Source organism: Cryptotermes secundus, unplaced genomic scaffold (genome assembly GCF_002891405.2).
Source record: "Cryptotermes secundus unplaced genomic scaffold, Csec_1.0 scaffold1003, whole genome shotgun sequence".
NCBI lineage: Eukaryota > Metazoa > Arthropoda > Insecta > Blattodea > Kalotermitidae > Cryptotermes > Cryptotermes secundus.
The window spans coordinates 509,742-529,504 of record NW_019733847.1 but is presented as its reverse complement, the minus strand read 5'-3'; the positions used below and the strand labels follow the sequence as shown (position 1 = coordinate 529,504).

The following is a 19,763-nucleotide window of genomic DNA, read 5'->3' as shown; positions in this document are numbered from 1 at the left end:
TCTGATGTCGGATGATCCATTACACTGTAAATGTGTTCAATATTGCCCTTTAAAGTAAATCTAACATATGTGGTACTTTAGGACTTCCCCTTGCTTTCACCTATAGCTGACTAGTAGTCATAATACTGACAGACATTTTATGCTGTTCTTGTTTTTTATATTGGTGGCAGAGGTGAAGACTGAAAATTAAATTGAGAAAATAAAAATAAAATTGAAGCAATTAGATACATATAAGTAATAATGGAACATTTCTGTTGTTAATGCATTTATAATATGTATTACATAGCATGATAAATATTGTTGGTACTGTTTTCATGCCCTGCCTTGTTCAGTATTATTGTTAGCATATAACAATTTCATAATTGGAATATTTCAGAAATTACAGCATTTACATGGTTTGTGCGACACTGTTTTTAGTGTTTTCTAAGTTTGAATTAAGTTCAAGAACAGGCTAATTTACATTCATTTATATTTCTTTTAACTCAATTTGACTAACATTATATAACATTTCATTCTCAAATGTCTGAAAGCTTCAAATGGTGCTGAGCTCCTGAACTCTGCAAGCAGATGACANCAGCCGCGGCGCGCACTTGATTGTACGCACTGTATAATCACCGAAAACCACAATTTTAAAAATTGTATTGTATTTCTTTTCAACCACATTTTTATCCTTGTTTAAATTTCCGTGCAGTTGTGGCAAAGTTCCTTGCAAATTTAAATTATCATGCTAATGTAAATAAGGTTCCATATTAATTTTAATACATTTGTTGAGTTGCGTGTTGTTAATGTCTAGCTGTATTCAGACAGCATAAGATTGTGCATTTGAACATTATTTGTAATTTTAAGATTGCATCATATATGACAATCCAAAGTAAATTAATAGATATAAAATATATTTCGTTAAGATTCACGGGTAACATTTTGTGAAAAATTGTAGGATTATTGGTACATGTTCTTGTGTGTTCTGGCAGACCTAAATTCAATATTGGAATGGGACTAGAACGCTGGATATTCAGGTATGACTTTAATTTCACATCTGATTATAGTAGTAATATTGCTTTGACATTCACCAAGGACATTTGATGTTTCACCTGTACTGCATGTAACAGCAACATGAAAGATCATTATGCAAAAGCAAAATGAAAAAAGGCACATGTATCTTTTCAGTGTAGTGTATGCATGAGATTATATCAACCTAATACATCCTGCTAGCAAATGTAAGACTGTTTCAGCTGGACATATATCAATGTTTGTAGAAAACTTGTCAGCACATGGCCAACTCAGAATAAGTTGCACATGCCTCAAAAGATTTTAAATTGCAGAATATGTATGTGTCTATATATATGTGCTTTGCTAATATTCAAAAACAGGGTTCAGAATAAGCTCTTTCCAAGAAAAAATATCTGTAGTCCACATTATGAGAAATACATATCAAGAGTGAATAGATTTGTGCCTGAAAATTATATAACCAAAAATAATTTAAATTTGACATAACTTGGATTTATGGCAGTATACAAGGGCCATTTTTAAATCACTTTGGTTCTATGGCACTACAGTGGATTTAAATTCTTGCCTTGGTATTAGAGGATAGGGTATTTTGTTTTTAACTCTGTTGATGAATTTTACGTAGCTTAATCTTTGTTTTTGTGGATGTACTGTGGAACATTTTGTCAGAGTGTAGTTAGTGGCTTGCCCTTTATCAGTTATGTGTTTTGTGCTTACAACCCTTTAAGTATGTTGTAGAAAATGATAGAAGTTGCTGCTTGTTTGGTATAATTACATAAATGTAGTTTCACTGTAATTTATGCATGCCTTGCATATATTATACAGCTACACCAACAAAAGTAAACGTAGAGAATATGGTTTTAGTTCTCACAAGAAAAGCTAGAATAGATAACTTGAATTAATAAAATCAAATTAGCGAGAAACTACCATAAAACATGTCATGGGGTAAGACCTATTGCATTTCAACTATAACAGATATAATTGACAGTACTTGTTAAACTTTTGAGGAGAAGATTAATTATTCACACATCTCCTTCAATCGATTTTTTTTTTTAATTTGTTAATACCTGAAAACTCAAGTAAATCTATTAGAAGGGTCCAATACTTTTAAAATGATGTTAAGCATGATATTTCTAAATAACTGTCGAAGTCTTTATATGACAAATTGTAAAGAAATGTAACATGCAATGTAGGATTAGAGTCTCACTGCAGTGACAATAAAGAGTAGTATCTTCTACAGTGTGATGCGGTGCAGTCTGGTAGTTTGCCAATATTTTGGAAGAATGCTAGTAAATTTCTAGGTGACTACATATATAACTTCCCAGAAAATATTACTTTCCACAGAACATAGTCGACTGTGTAATCCTATAGCTTTGAAATATTGCAAATATTTTCAAAATTATCTCTATTTTTTTAATATTACTCTAGAATACAATGGAAAAATATGTATTTATAGTTCTATTTCTGTGTAAATTATCAGGTAGACTAGTAGAAAATATGTCAATAATGGGTTGACAATGCAACGTTAGAAATTTACTTAAAAGTATGTGGAATAGACTTCATGTATTTCTTCTGTGTTTATTTACCAATACATAGTCACTCATTTTAAGTATTTTCTTCAAACTGAACATCTAGTATTACTGATTCAAATATTTTAGTGAATTATAAATTATTTAATTGTTGCTACATCTATTAAAGCAATAAACAGGTTCCCAAACTCTTTTCCACTATACCCTTATGGATTACTTGCAGTATTAGTTGATTTCAATTTTTTATATTTCTTTAAAGCATGGGGAATAGATATTTGTCATGTCCCCCCCCTTTCCCACTGTCTCCTGTGTTGACAATATATGTTCGCCACTATGCTGTTAAGAAAACAGCAAACTTATGGCAGACGGAAGAAAAGTATGAAGCAAATAATTATTTTCTTATCAAAATAGTGGGAAAAATTATGTTTTTCAATTGCCATTTGTGCATATATTGCCACTTAACTTTACATGATCTTTCATTTAGCCCTGAATGGTTTATTGCCTGGTCTCCAGAATCAGAAAACCTTACCAGCATCATGGATAATGTCATGATCAAATTAAGCGCTGCTACAGAAAATGTGACATTTATCTGTAAGTATAATCAAGACATGAAACATAATGTATGTCTCTCAGTTCATTTGTCATATTTGTAAAAGATCCATGATCCACTTGGAACAAGAACAACATTTTTTCGTTGCTTTTATAGATCATTGCAAATTCTGAAATGAAGACAAAGTTGAACCACCAATCCAGAAAAGGGGGAAAATAGGAAAATATTTTTGTATGAACATGTGTGCATGTGTCCAAGCATGTACTCAGATGGGAATTGGAATTGTGACTTGCAGTATATATAAAGATATTGTTTCAATATAAATTCCTTTAATTAGTTATGAATTACATTTCACAATAATGAAGTTCCAATTTGGGAGTGGGGGGGGGTGGAAGGGTAATTTCTTAGTATGGTTACATGAAATGTAATCTTAGCCTTATTTTGCTTCCATATCAGAATAATGTCTTGCTTTACAGCTAAGCCATACAGAAATCAGGAAGAAATGGATGAAGCGCTCACATCCCACTCTACGAATATAATGGGTTATGTACTAGCAGGAATTGCTTTTGATGACTCAGATCCGTTTCCTGACAATATCCAGGTAAGGAAGTCAGCAATTAACCACTACCATCATCATAGTCATCATGTCTGGCACTAGGTTATGTGTGGTCTGATAACAGTTTTTTTGCCACCTCTTCGATGGTCTTCCTAAATTTTCTTCCCCTCAGATATATACAATATATAATACAATCTTGTTTTACATATTCTATTATTTCTATCCTTCTTCATGTTTCTAGTTAGTCCAGTGCTTTTGTACAAATTTGATGAATTGTCAAATTTTTAATTATTAAAAAATGTAAGCAATTTAGTACTGTTGGGTCAATGATACATGGGAAGTTAAATAAGCTGAGGAAGTTATGTGGATCTGCAGGGTAAGGAACACACTCAGAATTTTGGTTGAGAAACATTTGGAAAACAACCTTTGAGGCTCTCATAGTGGTGACTATGAAGATCACACTTTCCTGGAGGTGGCCCATAGAATTTGGCATTTTGTAGGAATAAGCAGCCTCCATCTTTAGGGTAGAAAACGGAGGCAACGTGTTCCGCCAAAACACTGCATACATCCTACCAGGTTACATGATGGCACGACACAGAAGACTTTAATTTTCTACTGGAAAATAACCACTTGGAAGGCTGTGAAGGAGGTGGGAGGGTAAAGGTAATGTGGGTCTCAAGGAAACATTTTTTGAAGGTGGGAGGTGGATGGATTCTATCCATTGATGGACTTTCGTAATATCAGTGTTGAACCTTATGTTCAACATATGTATAATTGCTATGACATGATATGTCGTGATTTATGGGAAAATCTTGGCACTGTGGGTGGTTGTTGTATAATTCCATTTCCATTGTGTAGCATTTCTAGTTTTCAGTATACATTTTTATGTATTACTTAAAGATGTCCAGCTGGTTCCTTAGGATTGCTCAAAGTCACTTACCTGTGTTATCATAAATCCAATTTCTAAGCAAGTGCCCCCCCCCAATGTGAATATAAATGTCACCATACTAAGATTGTCATGTCATCTTAAACCACCCATAATGAAATACAATAAACAGTAGTAACGGTTTTGTGTTTTCCTTGTTTGAAGTTTTAGACATCATTAATAAATGTTCAAGATACTTCTTGTTGCAGATGAAAATCAGATTTCCAGGAGAGTTACGGTTTAGGGGAAATGAAAGTGATTGGCGTACAAATGTCCTTTTTCCTTTGTATCAAGTGCCTGGTCCACGGTCGAAACTATTTAATGAGGGAGGTCTCCCTGGTAAGTGTCAAGCATACTTAAGAATGAAAGCAGTTCTCTTTACAGATTAAAATGTATTGATTGAGGGTCCATACACATTACAGAATTATCTGAAAGAACATTGTATATATGATTTTAAGGCAAATGGTCAAAGACTTCAGAGATATTGGATTTATGCATTGTCCTGCTCTTAGTTTAAAGGAAAAGTTTTGCAAAGTGGATCACTCTCCAGCCTTCCATTCTCAGTTCATGAGCCCTTGATAACGAACCAGCCTCAACCAGTCACCAACAACATGCCTTTCCACACAGAGGTTATAAATACATGAGACCAGGCTAAAGCCATGAGAGATAATAAGAAAAAATATACATTAAAAATTGTTCCAAACACGTACAAGCGTGGAACCAGGATAGATAGAGCCGTAGAAATTTATGTCATGAAACCAAACTAATAACCAGGTCCATGACCCCACGGCATGGAATAGGAAGGAGAACCAGTACAAAACTAATAGTGTCTAACTTGCGTCAATACCTCAACTTCAATTCTAACCATCCACCACATGTAAAAAGAGGTTTGATTAAAAGTCTCCACGACAGAGCCTCCACCATATGCCAAGATCGACGAGATTTGGTCAACGAAATTAACAACCTGAAACACGATCTTCAGTTGAACTGTTATCCCAAAGGCTTCACTGACATGGTCATTAATTCCAAGGGCAGTAGTCGTCCGAAGAAAGAGGATAAACCTCTGTGTTCTGTGTATATTCCATATGTGAAGGGTGTTTCTGAAAAGTTTAAACGGATAGGTAATCGATATAATATTAGGATCATCTTCCGTACGAAACACACTCTTAGGAACTCCCTTATGAAAACCAGACCGAAAAGAGATCCGCAACAGACGGCACAGTGCGTCTGTAGCATTCCCTGTGAATGTGGCAGAAGCTACACTGGCGAAACAGGCAGACCTCTGGCCGTGCGGCTCCGGGAACATGGGCATAACCTCAAAGAAGGTCTTTAGAAAAATCTAAACTAGCTCAACATGTCTATGAAGAGGAACATAGGGTAGGCGTGGATGAAGCTAAGATTTCGGATATTGAAAGCCACATCAGGTATAGAAAATACAAGGAAGCGGCCCATATGGCATGCTCGGCCAAACCAGTTAGCCAACCCAGTTTGGACTTTTCTCCCATTTGGATCCCCATTATCAGCAAATGAGTCACCAATTCACAGAGAAGATCTGTATGATGTGATATATGTTTTTATTGATTTCTATTAGGTTCTAAATTAGATAGACGTGATTTACTCCATTGTTGAAGCTAGTTAGACACTATGTAAGATTTGAGGCTTTCACGGCGGTGACTATGAAGAAAGCAGTCTTCTGGGATTTGGCGCCGTGTATATGTGGTGTTAACCGACGTTTCGGAGGAACGTATCGCCCCCATCTTCAGGGTTGAAGAAAAAGTATAGGTAACCGGTGTTGTCGCTTGCAGATTTACCTATACTTTTTCTTCAACCCTGAAGATGGGGGCGATACGTTCCTCCGAAACGTCGGTTAACACCACATATACACGGCGCCAAATCCCAGAAGACTGCTTTCTTCATAGTTAGACACTATTAGTTTTTTACTAATTTTCCTTTCTATTCCATGCCGTGGGGTCATGGACCTGGTTACTAGTTTGGTTTCATGACATAAATTTCTACGGCTCTATCTATCCTGGTTCCACGCTTGTATGTCTTTAGAACAATTTTTAATATATATTTTTCTTATTAGCTGTCATGGACTTAGCCTGGTCTCAGGTATTTATAAACTGTGTGTTTTAAGAAGTCGTTTGTCTAGTGCTTGAAACTAGATCTTTTTGGATTAATCCAACAGAAGAGATGTTTTATTTAATCTAATCGGGTGGATGGAAACTTGATTAGTTTCCGAATCGTATTTTCGTTAAAGGAACGAAAACAATGGGTTTGTTTCTTCCTCTGATGATGAGAGAAAGTACATGCAATGAAATATTGAATTTTTTTTTTTGGTCAGGTGGATGAAACAGAAGATGTGTTTACTATCAGCTGATGAGAGAAACCGGTCCAGCTTCTGAAATATCGTATTTTTCTTAATTATGTTAAACCTTTTCTCCACCTTGGTGAGGGAGTTTGAGTATGCCAAGGGCCCTGAGAGATATACCAGCGGTAGCGTAGCTACTGGCAGGGCCTCCTTTGCTGGACAGGTCAAAGGGTAGGCATCAGATGAAGAGAGACACCAAAAACTGATGCCGGAAGCAGTGACTTTAAGCACAGAGCAAATGATGCTCGCGATGGTCCAAGTTTCTATAGCAACAGGTGTGACCAGAGTGGCTTCAATGGCTGTTGTACTGCGATGTGGAAAACTAGCAAATTATCACTTTTCCTGGATATTCTCTTTCCAAAAACAGGGACACCATGTATGGGAACCAGAAGACGAGGAAGAACGACGTAAGAAGATGCTGGATGATCTTGGGGACAGAAGAGGATATTTTCATTTGAAGGAGAAAGCTCTAGATCGCATTAAGTGGAGGAACTGTTTTGGAAGAGACTGTGGACCTGTCGTCTGACAGATTACTGATGAACGAATGAACTAAAACCAGGACAATGTATAAAGTCCGAAAACCCAATATCTCTGTGTTATACACCATCGTCAGAATCCTATAGTAACTACCTGGTCAAAGAGTTGTCCTCCAGTATTGAAATATATTTTCCACTGACATTGTGTGATTTCTGTATTAACATGCAGGATTTTGATATTTGTATTTTACAAAAAGTTTTTTTTTTTTCTATAAATTTCTGCTTCATATGGAACACAGTCCACATAAGCTTCACAGATCATTCTGCAGTGTGCACTAATGTACTGTTTTTCTGGTAGTATGAGAAATTATTTTCTTTAGTTAGCTGCTCAAAGAAGGGCTCCAGACTGTTGGTTACACAATACATCATTGTGTTCTCTTGGTAGCACTTGTTCTGGACTGTGCCTGTTTTCATTTCCAACAGACTTGGTCTTGTGCCTCTTTTTTTCTTGTGTTGTATGGTTCTCTACACAGCATCTAGTATTCCTTGAGCAATATTATATATACAATGACTATCCGGGGTGATGAACTTCTCTGCATATTATAACTTTAATGCAGCAAAAATTTATACAATTTACAAATACATCTTTGCAGTAATATGTGTTTGTTAACATTACACATTACAAAACTCTTTAAAAACATTGTTTGATAGGTGTGAAGCTCTGCTACCCTATCATATTAAAAAGATAATGTAGCTGTAATGCTTTAGGTTTTTTGTGAGTTAACTGGTTGAAATCTTAACCAGATTATTGGCTATTCTGACTGATGAATTTTATGGTTTTTGTCAGTCACTCCAGGCAGATAATATTTTCAAGTAGCTACTGCTACCTGCATCCAGAATCATTCTTGATTATTTTCCTTTTCGTTTTATGCTTTACAGTTGAAACATCATTTAATAACCTAAGAATCTATCTTTTAATCAATCTTTTATTCATAGCTGCTTGTGTAATGTGTTTCTCACATCATGAAATCTTGGCATACATAGATAATAAACATTTTCTTGCTTTTCAGGTTACTGGTATGAAGGTTTCTTACTATTACAGCATGTTATATCTTCAGAAATAACAAAGTTTTTAAATAATATAACTCTACCTCAAATAATGCTTCAGAGGTTCCCATATCCTCCATACACACATGATGATATGCTCGAAGCTCTGAAAAGAAATGTACCTCTCCTTATGATGGTGAGCTTTGTCTATACATGTATCAACACTGTTAAGGTCATTACTGTGGAAAAGGAGCGTCAACTCAAGGCAAGTAACCCATCAGTGTACTATTTGAAGTACTCAGAATCCTTGTATAAAATCAATTGAATGGATTCACAACGTCACAAAATTGTCATAAGATTTTTATGCACCTTAACAACAATTGTTATCCAACTAGCTTAACCTGGACATATGTTAAAATATGCCAGCACATTAAGGGTGACTTCACAGGGCAGTAAAATCTTGTGGATGTGAAATATTTATTTCTATTGGTTGTTGTAAAATAATTCAAAGTTTACGTTAACATAAAAAGATATACTGGTAATATCAATGTCTTTAAAATTTGGAGAATTTTATCTGTAACAGCAAAGAGCTGTGTTATTGAATAACTTACATGTTTGGTAATATTTTAAGTCCAGTGTTACGTTTTTCCATCTAAGCAGGATCTTGTTAAAAATGTATTTAGCCTTATTTTTAAGAGCCCCAATATTTAGAAAATATGGACAGATGGTACTTAGTCCTTTTGCTGCACATTATTTTGTTACCATTTCCTAAAATAGTAGAATTTGAAGGTAAACATATGAAACAAACACAACAAAAATGCTTGATTACTTCTTGATGTGGACTAAAAATACAAACGTCACATCATATGGTAACGGAGGTTTGTTCAGCTTCAGTTAAATATTGCACCAGTAGAGTGAAATAGTTAAAGGCAGTTCACATAAGTTTCAAGTCTTTGAAGAGTACTGTCTTTTGGTATGATACTATGCAGTCAGATACAATTTACTGAAGCTTTGTAGAAACATGCTACAAATTAGTTCTGCTTGCTTGGCATATTCTTCAAGCCGAAGATGAAAATATTAGTAACCTTTACCTGACTACACAGCATTATCTCCCAGAAGGTGATACTCTTCACAGACACTGATATTAGAACCTCTGATTTTATGTTCTCATTTGCAGGAAGCCATGAAGATAATGGGATTGCCCAATTGGTTACACTGGACAGCTTGGTTCATAAAGACATTTATGTTTGTGATGATTTCAGTGATCTTAATTGTGATTATGATGAAAGTGCCATGGTATCCTGGTTCGGATCTCACTGTGTTTTCCTACAGTGATCCTATACTTCTCTTAATTTATTTCATTTTTTATATGATTGCCAGCATCTGTTTCTGCTTCATGATCTCAGTCTTATTTTCTAAAGGTAATTTACTGCATGTTGTTGGTATGGTATGGCTATTGTTATTTTCATTAGAGGTGATATTCATGAGGCGCATATTTGTCAGCCTTTTATAAAATTTTATAATATATATGCATAATAATTTACATGTATTTGCATTTACTGAAGACAAACACATGACACATTGGGGCATTTTTATTTTCTGCTTTCTGTTCCCTTTAACGAGATTAGTATCACTGATAATGCAATTAATCCGTTTCTAAGTGGGACTGGTCTCCTTCCCAACAGACATTCATTCATTCATTCATTCATTCATTCATTTTCCATAAATCCATACCGAAAACAATTTAATAGGATGTGGAAATAGTCACAAATAAGGCAGTAAAACGTACATAATAAAATAAGCATCAACATGCACATTACTTAATATAACTAAAACAATTCTTCATTAATTTCCTTTATTTTCCATATATCCATACAAGTAACAAACCTAGGATGTGGAAAGTGTCCCGTTGAAAATAGATATATCAAGATACATATACAAAATTACACGAGTCACATAATCAAAATTACTTACATTAATTGATTAACATAAATAATAATATAAAGTAACGAATTTAATAAGATAATTTGAAAATAACATCTTGTTAATACAATTTTATTTAAATTACCTATATTAACCGAATTAAATACATTACAAATTTACACACTTATGACAAATTATGTTGATAATATTCATTCATGGACTAGAAAAGAATGATGATATAAAAACCTCTTCAATGCAGATTTAAAACTTCTCACTTCTCTTAAGATATTATAGCATGAAATGTTCTGAAATGCCACCTCTGACACAAACACTGGAACAAGGAATATTATTTTTGATTTGTTTCATTCTGGTCCGTCACACTAACAATTACAAATATAAATCACTCCGTCCAATGTGACCTGTAAGTTTATTACTACATGAAAAACTTAACACGCTTACATGTTTTGGTCTCTGCGGACCATCTTCAGAGGGCAAACATCACTACAAATAGGAAACCACCTTCACATAAGTTGTTTAGACGTAAAGTGCGTACACTTATATGTTACAATGCATAGTACACAAAACAGAACATTTCACAAACACAGCAGTTTCCTGGGAATGTAAAGTTTTTAAAAATTATTTAAAATTTCTTGATGCTAATTAAAAATTTTTCATTGTCTATAATTAAAATTCATAAACCATGCAGGCTCGTGTTCGTCCTCCCATCGTCCCAACTTTCAGATGATCACGCTAGATACTTGTAACTCTGTCAGACTGTTGATTTGACATGTATATTTTGTGTATCCCTTGAACAGCTAACACAGCATCCTTGATGGCTGCTATACTGTGGTTCTTCTCATATGTGCCATTCATGTTCATGTCAGAGCAGTATGAAAACCTGCATCTACCATCCAAGATATTAGCTTGCCTGTTATCAAATAGTGCCATGGCATTTGGATTTCAGTTATTTCTAATGTATGAAGGAGCTGGTAAGTAGCTGCTTACATTCTGTACTTTAATACTTGAAGGGCTGCTTGTGCTAGGGCGTTCACCAAATGTATCTGTAGATTTCATATATATAATTATTCTCTGTCTTGTTAGGAGTTGTTTTCCCATGTAAGATTAAATCAACTGCATAAAGTTGATAGTACTAGAAAAGCCTGTAACAAAACATGTTAGTGTATTGGACGTGGTTATGCTAATCCCCCTACCAGTTCCTCTTCTCTGATGCAGTTTCTCTTTTGTTGTATCACAAAACAAGACTTTTGTGTGCACACATTCAATTTCTGAATGAGTCAGTTGCATAGGTGCCACTGTGCCAATNCGCGCTACCTCACCGTCAAATCATCTCAGCAACCACGGTCCTTTTCAGGGCCAACAAATTGTTCCGAAGAAGTGGGTTGTCGTAGGAGTAATGACAAGAGCCCCACACATTCTTTAAACAAATTTTAAAATTCATAACCACAAGGTAGATGAATTTCAAAATTTATATTTTTATTATTATAATTAATGTCACAGTTCATAATTCAAGGAGATTCTTTAAGGAAGAAATTTTTAACCTAGCACAAATATTACTTTCCATATATAAGATTGGAAACAAATCTGAATAATTGTCATACATGTTATAATCTTTGATAATCTTTGGTGAGAGTAATCAATAAAAATTGTATTAAAGTCATTCAGGGTCAATGGATGTCAATTTTGGACAAATGAATCTAACTTGGTGTTTTGTAAATTGTTCATGATAGAGAATAATGGTTTGATAAAATCATTTGGTAATGAGAAACTGAGTGCAAAGATTTACTCCAAATTTATAAATATTCTCTTTATGTATCTACATGTCCCACTAAGTTTGATGTTCATTTCCTTCAGTTACAATTCTAATGTTTGAAGGCTTATCTCCTACACTATATATTATCGGAAATTATTTTTTGTTGTAAGTAATTAAATATTTATGATACTGAAAAATGTTTCAAGCAAAAGTTTTAGATCTTACTGAAGTCTTTATTGTTTAATGTACTGATTTTTAAATGATTCAACTTCTTTTTTGTCTACTTTTATTTCAGCTCAGCTTGCTGTAAAATGACAATTATAAATTTAATTCTCTTAACAATTTTCAATGTAAATTCTCCATATTCTCCCCTCCCCCAAAGTTTATTTCTTTGTAACAAACCAAATGCCAGGTCAGAGATAAAGGCCCCAACCTTAAAACTGAGGATGTGATAATGTGCTATGTGGCCATGGCTAAATACAAAAATGCATTCAATAGCTTCTGCACTAAAATATACAGCTGGGTGAACATAACCTCCACTGTATGTGCTGTTTTTCTGCAAATGACTCTTAATTAATGGTCACTGGATCAATGAATCTCAAAACTGTTGTGCAGACCCCAAGTAAGTTAAAGAGACATTATAGTATGCTTAAAATATGTCAGTATTTAAAATAAATATCATATTCTGCAGGAGTAGGAATGCAGTGGCACAATATCTGGACTCCAGTCACAGCAGATGATGATCTTGTATTAGGTCATGTGATGATTATGTTACTGGTGGATGCACTCATCTATCTTCTTTTGACTCTCTACATTGAAGCTGTTGCCCCTGGTGAATATGGTGTACCAAAACCTTGGTATTTCCCTGTCCAGGTATGCATGACCATATGCATCTCAAAGTTAAAATTAACATAAGTAGACCTCTATGATACAGTCAGATATGATTAAATCTTATGTAAATTTATCAATCAGACAAACACTTTTCTTGTCAGATGGTTCTCCATAAGAGAAATATCTCTTACCCATACTATTGTGATTGTTCTCTGCAAGCCCATTTACCAGTGTACAGCATATAAGATAATACATTGTAATTGTCTGAGAGCTTCTGAAAATTGTTCATCTGCCTAGACAGAAAAGTTGGATGCACTTGGCTCAGTCATGTGTGAGAGATTCTTGAGATGATTGGATTGTATAAAACTGAACTGCTGTCTCTTATTTTGCATAAAATGTGTACAGCATATTACTCATTGTCTCAGATTTACTTTCTGAAATCAGTGCAGCAATAAAAATAGGGTTGTAGTTAATATTAACAGATACATTTAAATTTGTTTTTTCTGCTTCTGAGCCTTAATTTTTCACTTATCACTGATGAACAGGGAAGTTGGTTTCTTGGGCCTTGGAAATGGTTATGAATTTTTCTCATCCATTTGGTATTATAATTATTGAAATTTGCTCCTTTTTATTATCTTCATTTTTCAGCTTTCATATTGGTGTGAAAATTCTGATTACAACCCATACTTTGAAACTGTCGGACAGAAAACTAATGTTAACAGTCCAGATGTTTACGAGGCTGAACCTAGAAATCTACCAGCAGGAATACAAATCAAACATCTGAGGAAGGTAAAGAAGGAACTGTGTATCCTATTTGAAAGACACAAGAAGTCTAATTCTGATTCCTGTTAAAATATATGTTGTAAAATAAGTAATGCAAAAGATAAAATAATATCTGTGAAATGCTGATAAAATGAATAAAGAGAGAAATTCAGATCCATGAAATATACTTCAATTACCCAACAAACTCGTTATATGAATATGTATAGTGTAATTTATTTGTTATTATAAAACTTACACAAGTTAGGAAATGCGCACATAGCATATCATAGTTCTAGTGCATTCACTCCCTCTTTTGTATTTATCTCTAAAACCATAAGATCTATGGATAAAAAATTTTTCCCCCTGAAGCATTTTTTATCAAAAAATATTTAGTAAGTTACACCTGATACAAACATTTAAATTATTGTAGATATTCATATAAAATATCTAGTATTGTTTCCTGATTTTAGTCAAAACTGGATTGCTTCAAAACATTTAAGAAAAATCCCCAGTATCAAATTCAGTGAAATTCTTGTTATATGTGAACAGACATACATATGTTAGGCACAATTCTATAAGCTTCTTTAAAAACAAACCTTCAGATTCAGTAAGCATAAACTGAATTTCATTAATGCATGCTTGTGATAACTTATTCAAACCAAAATTTTAACTTTGTCTGTGATAATAAGGACTGAATTCATCTGGCTCAGGATAGAGTTTAGTGGTGGGTTTTACTGAACATGTTAATGAACTTCCAGATTTCATAGACAGCAGGGAATTTCTTGACCAGCTAAATGACTATCAGTTCTCAAGAGTGGATCTAATCCCTGTAGCTGTATGCTATATCCCTGTTCACTGACTCTGCTTGTGATGAGTAACATTAACTCATTTGAAAAATTCGTACTCTATATTTGATGTACATGAAGTATTTTTACTACAATGAAAACATAAGAAGCCCTGGACACCACCCCCCCCCCCACAAACTAATGACTATCTTTTTACTGTCTTGTTTGTTGCATATTATACTCATAGAATTTTCTGATTTTTATTATGTCTTAATCAGTACTAGTCACTTCAAAGTAAATTCATTATATAAGTGGTTAGTCGCTGGCTTCTCACCGCCGTAGCCCAGGCTTGATCCCAGTTCTGATCAAGTGGGATCTGTGGTGGACAAAGTGGCGCTGGGGCGGGTTTTCTCTGAGTACTTCGGTTTCCCCTACCAATCTTCATTCTACCAAATTCTCTCTCATTATATTCACCCAGGGCAGGCTACAATAGGCCAATCAGTGGCCACTGAATTAAATTGAATTGAACTGTGCCAATTGGACCCAGTTGGACTCCACCCCCCATTAAGCGAATTAAAAAAAATCATTATATTAATAACATGCACACATGTACATGTGTTAAGTTCTAATATATACTCATATTCCCTACTATTATTTAAATGAACCTTTAGGTCCCATAAAATCTTGGAAAATTCTTGAGTAACTCAGCAACTGGTGGCTTCTAGAGAAGGGTTCAAATCCATGAAGTTTGTTTGTTTGTTTGTTAGGCTGTTATTTAGGGTGTAAGTGTATGTATTATCTCATTCCATAGTATATGTAATTATTAACTGTAAAGTACAGTAAACTCCTGAATATCTGGGGGGGGGGATAGGAAATGAAAATACCCAGATAATTAGAAACCCTGGGTAATCTGTAAAAGAAGTATTTAACTCAGATGTGAATTAGGATTTGTAAAATGAAATGTACATTTATAAATGTATTTTGCTCAAACACTAGTGGTAGAAACATGAGTGTAGTTTCTGAGAGCTCCTGTGCCATTTCTATACATTTGAAAACAAAACAAAACAGGGTTTTCTCAAGACTCCAAGCACACATTCAAACACAAAATAGAGCTCCCATCATTTTACACTTGTTACCTTTTAAAATGCCATTTCACACAAAGTTTATATTTAGACACTGGACACGCCAGTCAGTTTTTTTAACAGAGCCCCAACCAAATCTGCCTGAACTTAATTGGTTGTCCACTATAATTGGGTATACAATATTATTTATCAAATATAGGGCTGCACACAGTAGCATAGTTGGTTGAGGGGCTATGGTACAGGCCGGAAGGTTGAGGGTTCAAGTCCCGATGAGGTCATTGGATTTTTTCAACTGACCTAATCCTTCCAGCTGCACTATGGCCCTGGGGTCGACTGAGCCTCTAACAGAAATGAGTACCAGGAATTAATTAAATAATTTTCCTGGGGAGTAAAGTGCGGCCAGCGCGTAAGCCTGACAACCTTACCACCATCTTTGAGCCTCAATGTCTCACAACCCTATGGGCCTTCACGGCCTGGCACAGGGATAGCTTTACTTAGTTACTTACTTTATCAAATTTATGTTAAACAAGCAGCATTTGAAGAATGTATTCCTTTTATAAAATCAGGAATTAGTGTAATGAAATGTTATTCAGCAAAATTCACTAGAATTGGAATTTGTTTTCAGAAATATGGCAGCAAGGAGGCTGTGAAAGACCTAACTCTGAACATGTATGAAGGGCATATTACTGTCCTGCTGGGTCATAATGGGGCGGGAAAAACTACAACAATGTCAATGTTGACAGGTACACATTTTTTGTATTCATTTCTAATCTATTTTATTTTAGAATTCCTATACATCTGGCTCCTCGTGACACAAGGATGTAATATATAGTATTTCAGATTACTTAGTTTTTTACTTTGCCCTTCATCCAGTATTCTAAAGAACACAATGTTTCAGAAACTGGGTCTATTTCGATCCTCAGGTGAAAGAGTTGGAGGTACCTAGTCTGTTGGGTCTGTTTAAAGAAGCTAAATTGAATCACAAAACTACCTCTGTAATCGTGACTGAGGGTAGCTCAGCAGGTTGTCATAATGGTAATGCCCTAGACTTGTATTCGGAAGATGTTCAGTTTCATTCTTGGTCACAACATCAGCCATACTTACTATTTTTGTGGTTCTCCTCAGTCTCTCTGTGCAATGCTTGGAGAGTATCTTGACAGGCCATTAAAGTTTATAACAAATCCTTTCTAACTCATTGTTCATCAATCAATCTTCCATTCGGCACCAGTGTTGTACAAATTCCACAAAAATAAAATGAACAAAATTATAAAGTCTCAGGATGAATAATGTGTAATTGACTGTTCTTGTTAATGAAGGCATGATAACTCCAACAAGTGGAACTGCTCTGGTTGGAGGATTTGATGTAAGAACAGATATTCATAAGGTCCGGGAGAGCCTGGGTTTGTGTCCACAACATAATGTCCTGTTTGAAGACCTTACAGTGAGAGAACATCTCTATTTTTTTGGGAAGGTAAACAATAGTGACCACTGCATTACTGTAAAACCAGTTAAATTAACTTAAATATGTCTCATGTTTCCAAAATATTCAGCATTAGTGTACTGTCTTATATAAAATATTACAAATTCAATGGTTAACTATAAATTCTCTACGTATATTTGCAATTACATGTGTTTAGAAATTAAATAGATGTGTGCTGAATTTTAATGATAGCATTAATAATTTTTGCAAAGCTTAATGTTTAAAGTGATTAGTTACAAGATGGATTGCCAGTGGCCAGTGCTATATTCCTGACATGGGCAGGATTTCTGACTTTGCTGTCAATCCAGACTGGCTCTGAGTTCTGAACAGGCTTCTTGCCAGTAGGTACAGAAATACCTTCCCTTGGGAGTAGCTGAGACATGAAGTTGGCTACTCACCTCCATTATGAAATGAGGTTAAAACAGTGTGAAGTTCTAACTCCACTTTCTATATACAACTTCATGGCTTGGTGCTTAGGCTTGGAAGACAGTGTTGAATTCTAAATGTTGGATTTGAGGATCTTACAGCAATAACTTTGAAGAGTACAGTGTTCTGCGTTGTATTTCTGTGTAGTTTGGACAGAGCCTGATACTTTGGAGGAATATTTGCTTCTGTCATGAGGTTCAAAGAGTAAGCCAATCCAAAATATTGATTGACTTTCGCCAAACTACATTTTGACATGATGCCTGAATGCTAGAAGTGTGCAGTCAGAGAAACACAGCAGACACAACTATTGCTAGACAACAGCTAGATGAAACACGTTTCCGCGACAATGAATATGCTTGTATAAATCAACACATTGGTTGGAGATTGTCACAAGTTTTATGGAAATAGAGAATAACAGAGGACAGTCAACTGTCCGACTGGGTGTTCTATATTCAGTCTGTGTGAAGTGAATTCAGTCCAAGTTTCAGAAATCCAGATCCAGAATTCGAGAGACCAAGCAACGACTAAGCAAGCAGACGTTGAAGATTTTATCTTATGTCTTATAGCTACAGTAATCTTTAGATTGTTATAATTAATTGTAGTTAGGACTTGTGAGTATCCAGTTAATCCATTCACCAATCCAAACCCCATCTACAAGTCACTGATACACGTGCCAATATCCAAGAAGACAGAATTATATGAATTTTGAAGTTCTTTCTTGTTTGTAATAGATATTCCTTTTGATCCAGATTTGCATTTCCATTTGGAATGTTTGCCTTAGATGAAGGGGCTGTCTGGTCATGCACTGAAAGCGGAGATAAAGAAATATATTTCACTACTAGAACTGGAACCAAAGGAACATACAGAAAGCAGTAAATTGTCAGGGGGTATGCAGAGGAAATTGGCTGCCGGAGTGGCCCTTTGTGGTGGCTCAAAAGTGAGTCAATATACTACTAAAATTTATTCATTTAAATATTAATAGTTATTACTGGATTAATACTGTAATTAAATACATTACAAATTTCCACACTTATGACCAATTATGTTGATAATATTCTTTTTATTCCATAAATGAACATGTAAATTTGTAATGTATTTAATTCAGTTAATATAGGTAATTTGAATAAAACTGTATTAATTCAAATTTTATAGTAAGTGTTTTACACACTTATGACCACTTATGTTGATAATATTCATTTATGGAATAAAAAGAATGCTGATAAAAAAAATTTTCAATGAATTTTTAAAACTTCTCTCATCAGTAGCCAACATTTTTATTGTTTGAGGAAGATGATTAAAAACTTTAATACCTGATATGTAAACACCTTTATTGTATTTTTGTTAGGTTCAGGTAAATATAAATTATTGAGGGCTCTAGGTTTATATTTGTCAATCTCATTGTTAAAATTAAATAAATGCTGTCTTCTCTCGGAAGATTTTATTAGGGTCGTCAGAAAGTGGAGAATTGTATGAACACCACATGTAGCATGCATAGGATGGAATTAAAAATTTGGTTTGTAAAACTTAAAAAAGAAAAAGAAGCAATTTGGGTAACTTTAGCACAGATGGGATGATAATATTAAAATGGATCATAAACAAATAGTGTGAGAGAGTGTGCTGGATTCATCTGGTTCAGGATACAATGATGGCCCTTTGTAAGGCCTGTATTGAAATTTTTGGTTTCAAGAAAGATGGGGAAATTCTTGATTACCTGAATGATTACTAGCCTCTCAAAAATGACTGTACTCCATGGAGTTATTTAAAATTCCATTTCATTATCACAGAGTCCAAATTATCACGCCATGCAAAATTATGAGAGTTGATTGGTACAATGTGTGATATGTACTGAAGCTTTCTCCAGCAGTTTGATTCAGCATTCAGAACTGGAGTTTTACAACATACTGATAAAAAAATTACTGAAATAGCTAATACTACACCTACAATGAAAACAAGTCTCTGTACCATTACAGTCACTTGTTTGGAAATTTATGAATCTCAGTTCTAGTACAGAAAGTCTTGTGAAAGTTGAAAGTTGTGGGGGACATACACACACACTTTCACATTATGCACTGAATTTATGCACCATTATAAATAACATATAATCTAGCATTTATGATAGTAACACTTTGTACTGCTTAATATATAATTAAATTTTTCTGCAGCATATTTTGAGCTAGGATAGCTAAGTCATTATAGTGACCAGGCTATATGCTGGATTACATTCCCTTTGGGGGGAACAGAGTT

At 34.6% G+C, this 19,763-nt stretch overlaps 1 protein-coding gene across 9 annotated transcripts in view; it reads left to right on the top strand.

Annotated features, from left to right (window-relative positions):
- Window positions 1–19,763, top strand: part of LOC111868283 (ATP-binding cassette sub-family A member 3) — a 78,527-nt gene that overhangs the window by 26,168 nt on the left and 32,596 nt on the right. For 8 of the 9 annotated variants that reach the window (XM_023858803.2, XM_023858809.2, XM_023858806.2 and 5 more), the window contains 11 exons: window positions 3,019–3,125; window positions 3,561–3,685; window positions 4,775–4,904; window positions 8,483–8,724; window positions 9,637–9,880; window positions 11,198–11,371; window positions 12,845–13,026; window positions 13,633–13,773; window positions 16,239–16,356; window positions 16,930–17,084; window positions 18,301–18,456. In XM_023858803.2, the coding sequence (XP_023714571.1) occupies window positions 3,019–3,125; window positions 3,561–3,685; window positions 4,775–4,904; window positions 8,483–8,724; window positions 9,637–9,880; window positions 11,198–11,371; window positions 12,845–13,026; window positions 13,633–13,773; window positions 16,239–16,356; window positions 16,930–17,084; window positions 18,301–18,456 (1,774 nt within the window). Of the gene's footprint in view, window positions 1–971; window positions 1,017–3,018; window positions 3,126–3,560; window positions 3,686–4,774; window positions 4,905–8,482; window positions 8,725–9,636; window positions 9,881–11,197; window positions 11,372–12,844; window positions 13,027–13,632; window positions 13,774–16,238; window positions 16,357–16,929; window positions 17,085–18,300; window positions 18,457–19,763 lie in introns of all 9 variants that reach the window. The other variant, XM_023858807.2, reaches the window with a different exon arrangement.